This window comes from Cryptotermes secundus, unplaced genomic scaffold, assembly GCF_002891405.2.
Source record: "Cryptotermes secundus unplaced genomic scaffold, Csec_1.0 scaffold681, whole genome shotgun sequence".
NCBI classification, from domain to species: Eukaryota; Metazoa; Arthropoda; class Insecta; order Blattodea; family Kalotermitidae; genus Cryptotermes; species Cryptotermes secundus.
The window spans coordinates 335,222-348,053 of record NW_019737395.1 but is presented as its reverse complement, the minus strand read 5'-3'; the positions used below and the strand labels follow the sequence as shown (position 1 = coordinate 348,053).

The window sequence follows — 12,832 nt, the reverse complement described above, 5'->3', positions numbered from 1 at the left end:
TTGCTATCTTTATGTTATGATTTTGCCCTGCATTTTGGTGATGAGACAGTACCATATACTTAATTTTCTCTATGTTTACTTCTAGACCAACCTCTTTAATTGCGTCAATTACAGTTTGTATGTTTTTCTTTATGGTATCTACATTATCACCCAGTAGATTCACATCGTCAGCGTAGACGAACAGCTGATGTGTCCCGCTTAATTTCAGTCCCACCTGGTTTCCCTGGACGTTCCTAATTGCATATTCTAAGGCAAAGTTGAAAATGAGTGGTGATAAAGCATCCTTGTTTTAAACCGTTCTGGATAGGAAATTTATCAGACAAATGTTTACCTACATGGACTTTACTATACGTTTCGTTTAAACACATTTTAATCAACCTAACTAGTTTCATGGGTATCCCAAACTGTATTAGAATATTGTACAATACTTCCCTCCTAACTGAATCGTAGGCTTTCTTGAAGTAATTATACCACACAGATTATATGTGTAAATTTTTATTGTATCATATGGTGACACTGACCAATTGTATTTAAACATTTTTGTAGCGCTGGCTTCCCTTGGAAGGATTTAGTGGACGCCTTCTCCCAACTGACAGATTTCATTATTCTAGTCAAGATGGTACTCGTGATCGCAGTCTAGATAAGATCCGATTACCGTCTATGGCATGGCAATGGGAAGTTGATTGGCATCTGGAAACAACACTTGATGGATTGGCATTAGATCACGATGTAAGTTCACTCTGTGTGTGATGCAGAATGAGAAAGATGATATATTTCTACAGATGATACAGCTGTTAATGTTGGGTTGCTCTTAATTGTAATTTGTAGTGTCATATTTTTAGGTAAGACTTGAGTCCAGTACTCACCAGTTGTGTTATTTTTGTGTCCTTTTGATGGAATGTGTAATATGGTGATCGTAATTATATGCCTGTATGTTCCATCTCGCCAACCATTTAATGGAGTTTGCTGTATTTTGTTTCTTTTTTGAGGGAGGTGGGGTCTGCATTCCAGGAAGCAGAAGTGGCTGAACCATCCAATTCATCATGAAGATGGATATGGATGGCCACCTCCCCCTTTCCTGAATTTTGATACATACAGAAGATGTGACGCCCCCTTAGGACATAGATTATACAGGCCATGGCAAAGGAACCTGATGAATTTGATTTGTTTCATTCTGGTCTGTCACACTAACAATTACAAAGGCAAAAATAATACCGTCTAATGTGACTATTTAAGATTTATCACTTGAGGATTTATCACCCTTACATGTTTCAATCCCTATGGAGCATCCTCAGAGGGCATCAATATTTTTGGAAACCACTATTACAATAGTTGTTAATTATATAGATACACATATGATGTCTGAAATGCACAATATATGCAATGTTCAACCTTTCACATACACAGTAGCTTTCTTGGTGTTAAAACTTTTTAAAGTTTTTTTTTTTTTTTAAACTTTCTAGGTCAAGCTTAAAATATTTAAACCATACAGGTTCGCGTCAACAACACAGCAGGCCACAAAGAAACACGGAAATACTAAGAATCTCCTTTCTCAAGATAAACAGGCGACACAGGACCAGCCACCTCCACGAATAACAATAGGAGAATTAAGCTTGATCTAGAAAGTTTTAAAAAAAAATCTTTAAAAAGTTTTAACACCAAGAAGGCTACTGTGTATGTGAAAGGTTGAACATTGCATATATTGTGCATTTCAGACATCATATGTGTATCTATATAATTAACAACTATTGTAATAGTGGTTTCCAAAAATATTGATGCCCTCTGAGGATGATCCGTAGGGATCGAAACATGTAGGGGTGATAAGTCCTCAAGTGATAAAACTTAAATAGTCACATTAGACGATATTATTTTTGCCTTTGAAACCTGATGATTTTTAAAATGCAACCTCTTTATTAACTGTCACAACACAACAAATATCAAGGTCAGTGCCCAGCTACGGCTCTGCTGCATGTTTCGGCTATCAATAGCCATCATCAGGCAAATACATGGTTCACATATATACACCAGTGAACTGCAGTACTATTAAACTGGATACAATACTATTAATCATATAAAACACTTGCTGTAAAAAATACAGTAAATCAGATTATATAAAAAAGAAGTTATAGTATAAAAGAAGAATACAATTTTAAATTGATGTTTTATATCATCGAATCAGTCATAAGATGAGGCACCGACTAAACAATTAACATTAATTTACTACATCTACATCACAAGCCTCCTATACAATCTTATATACAAAAAGAAAAAATATAGAATATTCCAATTTGTCTGTGGGAACGCAACAAAGTTACAAAACCAACGACTGATAGCCGAAACATGTAGCAGAGCCGTAGCGTGGCACTGACCTTGATATTTGTTGTGTTGTGACAGTTAATAAAGAGGTTGTATATTGTAACACAACAGGATGCATGAAATGAAAATTTTTAAAATGTGTTATGTTAGCAACACCAGAGTATGAGATGGCAGGAAGCATGTCATTTGCTAGCTTAACTAATGCCTTTACAGCAACCATGGAGCAGTGGAGCATGCAGCATCGTGCATTTGTTGTTGAAACGTTTTTTTTCTTAAATTATGACTGTTGTTAAATCACATGCAGTATTTCATAAGCATTTCAGTATTGCTCATCACAGAAATGTTTCTTGCCACTGTACGTGGACAGAAAACTTCAGAACAAGAACTTCCACATTGAATAATAAACCATCAGGCAGTGTGCTTGCAGTGTGATCACCACAGAACGTTGAGGCTGTGAGGCAGTCATTCATACGGAGTCATAGGTGTTCAGCCAAGCCTATTTGCACTATCCTCTGTTTGAATCCTAGGTTAGACTGTCATCTGGCAAACGATCTGGCTGTGCTTTCCACCATAGCACATAGAGCCAAAGCTATCTGCTACCAGGATAGTCTACAGATTAACTTTTAAATTTATGCAGAACTTACAAACAGAACAGACAGCAGAATGTAGCCATCACGACAAGGAACGTAACAGATCCCACATCAGAGGACGCCGAAGAACGACAAGACCTTCAAAAAGTGAAAGGGCAGTCAATGTGACGAGTGAAGTTTATTTTTCACGAACTTTCTAAACAAGTGATAATAACGTAACTGGCTACAGGGAACTGAATTTTGAATTTTAAATCTTAATTTTTGACATTGGTATTTTTAACTTGTATTTTATAAGAAGAGCTTTTTAACTTATATATTTTTAACTTATATGGTATAAGAAGAACTTATACATATTATTTGAGCGTGAATCTGAACAGGATACAGGATGGAAATTAGTGGAGAAAGGAAGTGATTGCGTGTGATTGTGAAATTGTGTTCGTACACCTGATGATGACCTCCTGAGGTCGAAACATGTAGTGTGGCAGTAAATAAAAAACGTGTTGTGTGGTCGGTAGATTAACTTTAACATTCGTCTAGTACACAACAGGATGCAAGGAACAATAAAAGAATGTATATTCTTTGGCTATCAGTCCATCTCAGGTGGTCGCATCACGTAGAGAAGGTCCAACTTCAGTAGCTTTTTTACCCTTGGTCATTACTACCTTCAACTGCATTAGTTGGCTGTTGTCCAAACACATCAGGACTGTTATCTTCTTGCTGAGGAAGTGTCCTGTTTCCTTCAGCCAAGGAAGGATGACCTAGCCTTAAGGACAGTAGACATGTACAGCATTCCTTGCAAATGTGGTGTTTTTGCCTTTGGACAGACCAGACAATCCCTTGATCCTAGTGTCAGTTGGGGTGTCTGTTTCATGATGCAGAAAAATTAGACGTACAAGAATGCAGGATAAAGCTGGGACATTGCATCCTGCTACAGAACACTGATATCCTGGCTGTAAAATCAGATTCATGAACCAGACTATCAAAGAAGAAATGAAGACTGAGCCTTCTTCCAACAGCTTGAGTGGAGCATATTGTCACATGTATGTGTGACTACAGACAAGATCTGGATTGGTGAATAGATTTGTTGACCACCTACAGGTTGTAACTGTAACACTACTGTTGATTTCCACACTACAGAACAACTCCATGCTAAGTCTTCTCAGTCTGCTGTCACTAGTCATTGCTTGGTAACAGCTCTCAATAATGGAGATTCTTCAGTGGTCACACCATTACCCACTGGTTTACACTCCCCACCTGAACTCACTCACCAACCAACTACCACATTTCACTTAATAGAACTGCACTGCTGGCCTGGGGTCCTCGCTGTATTACCATAGGGCAGACACAACGGAAAACACCACCTCCAACAAACCCTCTACTATTGTTATGGATGGTTGCTTAGCAACAGCTTTGATTTTGTTCACATGTCACCAAGAAATGCATGTTTCTTCTTGTGATCATTGCAAAGCAGATGTATTACACATTACAATATTGTGAAAATCTTTCATTCACAGCCTGAAGGAATGGAAGAAGACTCTTATGGAGGACAAGTCTTGACATGACGTTCTCTGTCCATAGCCTCAGGAAGCCCTCCTTGTTACTATTCCTTCTGTCACTATAAAAAGGCTCTTGTGCTTCTCTTCTTGCCACCTGCCCTTTAGTAGCTGCATTTCTTGGGGACTGCAATTCCCATTGATCTTGTTGGGCCGTATCTTGTCTTGTCCATCTCTCAGTCTGTTAGGAGCTGTCATTTGAGCAAGGAGTAAAAGTTCACAGTCCTCAACTTATGACTCATTTGACAAAGAATTTGTGTGCAGCATCCCCAGAATTGTTCACAGTGTGTGATATTTTACTGTTTTCCATAATATGCCTGTACAATTTGTCTTCATCAATTAGTTGATCAAAAAAAGTAGCAGAATCAATCTCATATAATATTCAGAATTTATTTCATGAAAAAAAAAATGTGGGCCTATTTATGCAATGGCATTTCATGAACAGCATGAGGATTTTCCTTGCTCCATTGTCTGTTATTTTGGCCCCTTAAAAGTGCACCATGCCTCATCAGAATAAATCATAAGTTCTTGGTCAAGAAATCTGTTGAATACAGATAACAGCCTACAGTATTGAATTCTTGCTTTGCAATATGGAGGCATAAGGTTATGTACAGCTCTAGTTTTCTAAGGCCATAACTTTAACAACTTTGTACCAATACGAACTGTGCGTTATGTCAACCCATACTGAAGAAGGAAAAGACTTAATGACTTATTCAGGCTTGCTTCTAATCAAGTAATGATTTTATGATATTTTTCATCAGGCAATACACATCTTTCTTTTTGTATAGCACATGTTTTGTAGAATGTAATTTTGTTAACAAAATTGTGGAGTTTGCTTTACATGGCACTGTACTCTGAGGATACTTTCTGCAGAATATTCTGTGGTATTTCCTGTGTGAAAAATGCTGTACAGAAGTATTGTACTAGTATATGAGTGATTTCTGTTGGACACTAGGTTTCATTTTTGAACACTGTGAACTGTATTTGCATGTACCTCAAAGACAACTATTCGTGGTAAATAAGCAGTGCTTTGAGATGAGCCAGCATGCATCAGGTGACTAAATGACAGTTCAGTGAGCAGCATTAAATATGGGTGGGCAAAACAATTTCTAGCCACCCAGTCTAGGGATAAATTGGATTCCATGTCCATGTATCACTTTCATTGTGCAGGGCTCAAAGTGTAAAAAAGTGAAATTGATTTGTTAACTTAAATAAGAAAATTTTAAAAACTTTAATATACTGTAGTTGTGAAAAAGTTGGATTTTGTATATGTTGTGCATTACAAACATTGTATGTATATGTATTTTAACACTCAAAACACCCATTGCGATAGGAGTTTCCAAAAAAGTATCGATGTCCATCTGATGATGGTCTATAGCAGTGCTGCCCAATGTTCTTATGTACTCGGGCACAATTCACTGATGCCTGTGGAGGTGCGGGCGCCACCACACACTACTACTACTAGTACTACTACTACTACTACTACTACTACTACTACTACTACTACTACTACTACTACTACTACTACTACTACTACTGATAATAATAATAATAATAAAATTTTAACAGTACTGAGACGTTCAAAAATGTCTCTTGTCTTACAATTTGAATTAATATTAAAAATCGGCTCAATTATATGTGGTTATGGAGGGCACCAGAAAAATATACCATGGGTGCCGCATTGGACAGGGCTGGTATATAGGGACCAAAACATGTAAGGGTGCTAAGTTTTCAAGTAGTAAAAGTTTCAATAGTCACACTGGACGGAGTTGTTTTGTCTTTGTAAAAAAGTATCTTACTAAGCCTTGTCTTATTATAAATTATTTTTATAGGGTTGGACATATGCGGTGGATTTTCCTGCTACATTTCATCAAAAGAAGCAGTGGAAATCGTGTGTGAGGCGAAGGAAATGGATTCGGTACCGACGCTATAGTGCTATGAACTCATGGTGTGCCATAGCACCACTGCATAAAGACCCTACTCAGGTACAGATGTTCAAATAATAATGCATAAAAATGGATTTATATTGATTCTTTAGTGTAATTATACCCACTACCTGGTGGTTTAATCTGCTAATGAATGTTGATTTCAGATTTACAATGTGACTTACATAATATTGTGATTTGTGTGATGTGAGGCTGTGTAGGTTGGTATGTACAGTATGACCTAATTGCAGTTTCACTGTAGGTGCCAATGTTTTGGATGAACCTGCTGCTTCCATCCTTTATCATGAAGATGGAGACAGAAGGCTCCTCTGAAGTACTGGTACATACAAGTATCTAGCAAACTCTGTGGCTCTAATATTAATTTTTATTGCCATGAGAACCTCGGATCTCACATGCAGGTATCCGATAAAGACATTCCTTTACTTCAAGGGCTGAGATGGCTATCCTGAACAAGGTTGTCATGGTTTTTCTCAGTTCCTCCAAGCAAAAGCTGGGGTATTACGTCAGGTCATTACTGTTTCCTTCCATATCCTTCTCAATTCATCATTCATATGTCATCCTGTCATCCAGTGCTATGTAATGTAGATACTTCCAGTGTCATCAAATGAAATAACCCACAGAGTAAATCCACCCATCTTGTATCTAAGGGGCACTGTTTCCTGAGGTGGCAAGTAAACAGATGTGGGCCAGATCGCTCACCTCTATCTAGTGCCAAGATTAATCCTTTGGCTACCGAGCCCTTGCATGAAACTACAGGAATGACCATGATGCTGCTGCTGTGGTACTGCAACTGCTACTGGGAATGCTACCACTACCCTCTTCCTCATCCTCATAACATTATCTTAACACTACTCACTTCATTATGGAATGGATCTTCGAGGCTTACAGTTAATATGTTGCAGTGATTACATGTAGCATATGTCTTATTAAGAACATAAGTGATTACTATGTTGTCTTTGTGTCCCCCTTTCAACTTCAGAGCCAGATGACTGATTTTCACACAGTATGTCATAAGCATGTATTCCATTTTAGGTTACCTCAGTATTGTGCTTTCTAATTTCCTACATGCAGTAGTAACAACATGGTGAATGCACAGACTTGTGAGGGTGTCATCACTATTACCACATAATATAAGGCCCTTAATTGATGAGTGGTAATAGGTCTTAGAAAAATATGCAAACTTTCTTGAAGTAATTTTTTTTTGTAGAATGTAAAATAGTACATGGTGACAACACATCAGTTTTCTTTAGCTGTAAGTTTGATAGCAGTGGCTAATGAATTATTTAAACTAGGCGTGAAAATTTTATGTTGAGGTGGATCAAAAATGTACCTACACATTATGGATGACATATTATTAGACCATAAGCATACTTACACATAATGTATAAAATAATATTTGTATGTCAGCAGTTATGAATATGGTGATTTTCAAGATAAAACCTTTTTAATTACATAAAATAGAAGGTGTTTTAATGCATTTTAACTTACATTGCGTATGGAAAATAATGTCAGTCAGATAACATCCTTACTGGACACACATTTGGAGCCTCTCCTCAAAGTTCTGCATCACATTCTCCAACATGTCTTCTGGCACAGCTGCGATTTCTTGATGAATGGAGAGCTTTAGCTCTTGGATCATTTGTGGTCTGCTCGGGTACACTCTTGCCTTCAGGTATCCCCACAAAAGAAGCACAGACGGATAGACCAGGGGAGCACGGGGGCCAAGAAACATCATTGAAACCGAAGCTTACATGTTGGCGGAACATGTGTCAAACAACTTGCTGCATCCAGAACTCCTAAGGTGTCGGGTAAACATGAGACAAATGCGGTTATAACAGGATGGTGCTACAACTCACATGGCGAGAGCATCAATTGAAGTTGTTCAACGCATGTTTCCCCAACATGTGATCTCCCTTTCGATTCTGTTTCTTGACCCCCGCGCTCACCTGGTCTATCCGTTTGTGCTTCTGTCATCATCATCATCATTTATTTACATTCCATAAATCCACTGCATATAGGATAAGGAATTAGTCATTGATAATACAAATAACACTACATAGAAATAATAATATAAATAACAATATAAGACATTCAGTACCATAATCACAGTTGATTATTGGAGTCAAATTTACAATCAAAGTATTCTTCCAAAGAATAAAATGAGTTCATCAACAAAAATCTTCTTAAAACAATTTTAAAATGTTTAGCATCTTGAGCCAGGTTCCTTATATTAGGAGGAAGCCAATTAAAAATCTTAATACCATGGTAATACACTCCTTTCTGAAATACAGTCAACTTACATGTAGGATAATGGAATTTATTATTATATCTTGTTTGTGGGGATACCTCAAGGCAAGAGTGTACCTGAAGAGACCACAAACGATACAAGAACTGAAACTCTCCATTCATCAAGAAAATGCAGCTGTGCCGGAAGACATGTTGGAGAATGCGATGCAGAATTTTGAGGAGAGGCTCCAAATGTGTGTCCGGTAAGAAGGACGTCATCTGACTGACATTATTTTCCTTGTGTAATGTCAGTTAAAACTGAATTAAAATACCTTCTTTTTTGTATAATTAAAAAGGTTTTATCTTGAAAATCAACAAAGTTATTCTTATGTGAAAAGCATGCATTTCCTCTGCTCCACCCTGTACATTCTTCACAGAAATAAAACTAGAATAATATTAAAAATAATAAATCTGTTAAGTAGGAAAGTGGCTTTTGATTCCTGCTCAAAACTCCATGTTTATAACTGTGTATAGTAAAGGGGAACTTTGGTAATTTAGTAAACTCCCTGTCATAATATCCATCATGTATGGGAAATGGGATGTGTGAATGTCAGATGCATGAGAAAAACGTACAGAAATCCAATTTTCATGCAATTTCCACCCATTCTTGGTCTTTGATATTTCTGTGTTCTGTTTCAAAGTCAAAACAATGTATTTTTGCTGAGGTGACATAGCAGTTTGATGGGTGATTGATTTTGTGTGTGCTGTATGCACTTAAACTAATCTGTAAAGAAACGCAGATCCCCATGACTGTAATGGCACCTATATGATGGAAGATGACAGGCAGTGCTCCTAATGGCAGCTGGGAGAATTATCATATGGTGGTTGAACATATGCACATTGCAGCATTATTTTTGAAGTAGCCTTATAAAAATGGTAAACTTTCTTGGAAGCTTATACAAGTTGCATTAAAATTACAAGTGCGTGGATGCTGGATAGCTGGAACTTTACTGTATTTCCTGTACATTGATTCTGCTGTAGTGAATGCCTGTTGCAAATGTAATAATGCTTATTTACACATACAGGAACCATTCATTGGAGTAGCTGTGGGTGGCCAGAGTATACCAGGTGGTAATCCTAGCAATCTTCTAGTATGGGCAATAACTGCCCATGGTCGAGTGAGTAACCATTTCACATTAGTGTGGATAGTAACTGACTTTCATAATTTGATAAGTAGAGGTGATGGGTCACTGATGTTTACAGAATGTTGAAGTGTGTGTGGGGGGGGGCGTTTTTTTTTAAACAGAAGGGAAGATTCTACAGGCAGTGAAAATCCATAATCTTTTTGTTTAGAATAACTCAAGAATTGATGCAAATGTGAAAGAACTAATTGAAGTGGTGAGAAACAGTATACAGTTGACCGTTGGAAGATGGAAGAACTTGATATGGCTAGAGAAAGAGAGATTGACAATCATCAGACATCTGAAGAAGAGAAAGATCTGTTCCAAGACATGAGAAAGTCTCAGCATTTAGCAAAATATGAGAAAATAAAGTTTCACTCATTTTTCAGCAAGAGTGACAGAAATAGCGTAAGCTTTGAAAAAGATGGGCGGTGATGAGCCTTGCATCCTCAGTGTCACACAAACAAAAAGCTAAAGTCTACAGTGGAAAAGTCCAGAGTCTGCAAGATCAAAATGTGTGAATATCAAAACCAAAGACCAGTGCCATACTTATCTTCATTTTTAATATCAGAGGAATTAACTGTTGCGGATTTGTTCAACCAAGCATTGTACATTCAAGTTTTTCAATATTTGTAGTGACATATTGATCAAGAAGTACCCAAATTTTTGGCTGGACAAGCAGCTTTTGCATCATGATAATGTGCCTCCCCACATCCCACTTTCAGTAAAACAAATTTTGCCAAGAAACACCACTGTTGAGATATTCTCTTTGCTCATGTGTTTGGACCCCTGTGTGAATTTCTTGTTCCCAAGGCCAAAATTCTTCTGGAAAGTGTGACATTTGCAGCCATTTGAAGGCATTCAGAATTATGTGAAGCCAGAAATAAATGTGCTTTCAGAATATGATTGCCAGCATTATTTCCATGTATAGAAAAGATATTTGGATGCATGTATAAAGCCAGAAGGTGAGTAGTTTGGAAGTGATCACATTCACAAAAGATCAGAGTATATATATGTAGGTAAGTCAATAAGTAAGTTACAGATGGATATAGAACTTAAATACTCATAAGAGTACTGATTTGAAAAGTGCTTTTATTTCTCAACATAAGCTCCCTGTAAACTGAGGCACTTGTCCCAACGTTTCACAAGCCCCTGAAAATCAGCAGCATAAAATTCTAGGTGGTTACTTCCCTTTACAAGGAACATCCTCAGGAAACTTCATAAGGCCATTCAACAGAAGCGAACAGGACTCCTCACCAAAGACGTGTTGTTCTTGCATGACAACGTGCATCCCCGTACTGCCAACAAGACAAATGAGACACTGAAATTTCATGTGGGAAGTCCTCGAGCATCCTCCGTATAGCCCCAAGCTTGCCCCAAGCAATTTCCATTTGTTTGGCCCTCTTAAACCTCATCTTTCAGCTGAACATTTTCCCGACGATGAAGCTGTAGAAAGGGAAGTCACCACCTGGTTCTGACAGCAGCCCAAAGAATTTTATCCTGCTGGTTTTCAGGGGCTTGTGAAACGATGGGACAAACACCTCAATGTACGGGGAGATTATGCTGAGAAATAAAAGCATTTTTCAAATCAGTACTCTTATTTGTTTAAGTTCTATATCCATTTGTAACTTACTTATTGACTTACCCTCGTAGTTTCTTTTTTTTTTGTTGAATCTAGTTAAGTCATTGTTAGATCTCATATTGAAGAAGATTATGTATTCTTAATGGTCCTATGAGAAGCACAGGGTGTCCACAAAGTGCTACCATTGATCCCTATTCTCAGCTAGTTTTCTAGTTTCATGTTTTGCCTACTTTTAGAGTGCCCTCCTTAATTGTTCATATCCATATTCTTGTTGTTCTTTCTCTTGTTCTTCTCCCTTCATAATTCCAATCTAGTGCTTCCCTTCTCATGATTTTATTTTCCCTTCTATAACACATGCCCAAACAATTGTCTTTTGTTATTTTCCACTATAATTTATTTTTGTCTGGTTTTGTTCCAAAGCTGAAGATCACGTCTGTCCTGCTTATGTTTCAAATTTGGAAAACAGTGAGCTTCTCTTCTCTGTGTCCCAGGTGATGTTTCGAACTGGAGTTAGCACCACTGCACCTGAAGGTTTAAGATGGACTGCAATACCAGTCCCATCAGGTTGTGAAGTAAACCAGATTAGTGTTGGTCCAACAGGTCTCGTTTGGGCTGTTCTGTGGAATGGACGTGCATTGGTCAGAGCAGGCGTTACCAGAGAAAGCCCTACAGGTAATGTAATGCTATGTAGAGAAAGTGCTAGATTTTTTCCATTTTTTTAAATAAGCAGTACTGAAATAATGACATTTCTTATATATTATGGCAATCTTATAGGTGTATGTTATTATATTTATTAATGCTGTATAATTTATTGTTTTTGTGCTGTATAGTGAATGTTTTACATATCAGCCATTTGAAAGCATGGTGGTTTTAATATTAAAAATTTTGCCTCACATGGTGTACTTATTGGTTTTATATGAATCTTAGAACAAATTATGATTAGTTCTATAAACAGTATTAACTGGCCTTTGTTATGGAAATGTAATGTGTTTTCTGTGAGGTGGAGACTGAATGTTTACATATTGATTATGTGAACTTCAGGCTGTAGAGGGTTGAACTCTTACTGAGCAATGAGACTTCAATGGCAACTGATCACTTTTTTGCACTGTCGAAACTGGTTAAGGTCGTATAGCAAGAAGATAAACAGAGATCACTGAATGAAAGGAATAGCCAGAAGAAGTTGCTGGAAGTTCATGTTCTTTGCCCAGGACTACAGAAATAATAAAATTTCTGATTACATATCTAAGTAAAGAATTTCAGTGTGTGCGCTACTTAATTCTTGAAGTGTCTGTATATTTGCTTTTTTTTTTGGTACAATACTAAATAATGCCTGTCTCAATAGCTTATATCAGAAACAGAATGTCTTAACATAATTGAGAGCCAGCTTTTTAATTCCGGAACCTAAACACTCTTAATATCTAGGGTTTGGCTTGTCTGA

At 37.3% G+C, this 12,832-nt stretch overlaps 1 protein-coding gene across 2 annotated transcripts in view; it reads left to right on the top strand.

Moving 5' to 3' along the window:
* LOC111870364 (tectonin beta-propeller repeat-containing protein) overlaps positions 1-12,832 on the top strand; it is a 55,231-nt gene that overhangs the window by 1,938 nt on the left and 40,461 nt on the right. For both annotated transcript variants that reach the window (XM_023862591.2, XM_023862590.2), the window contains exons 2-5: positions 547-729; positions 6,292-6,444; positions 9,717-9,809; positions 11,886-12,066. In XM_023862591.2, coding sequence (XP_023718359.1) covers positions 547-729; positions 6,292-6,444; positions 9,717-9,809; positions 11,886-12,066 — 610 coding nt within the window. The remainder of the gene's footprint in view (positions 1-546; positions 730-6,291; positions 6,445-9,716; positions 9,810-11,885; positions 12,067-12,832) is intronic.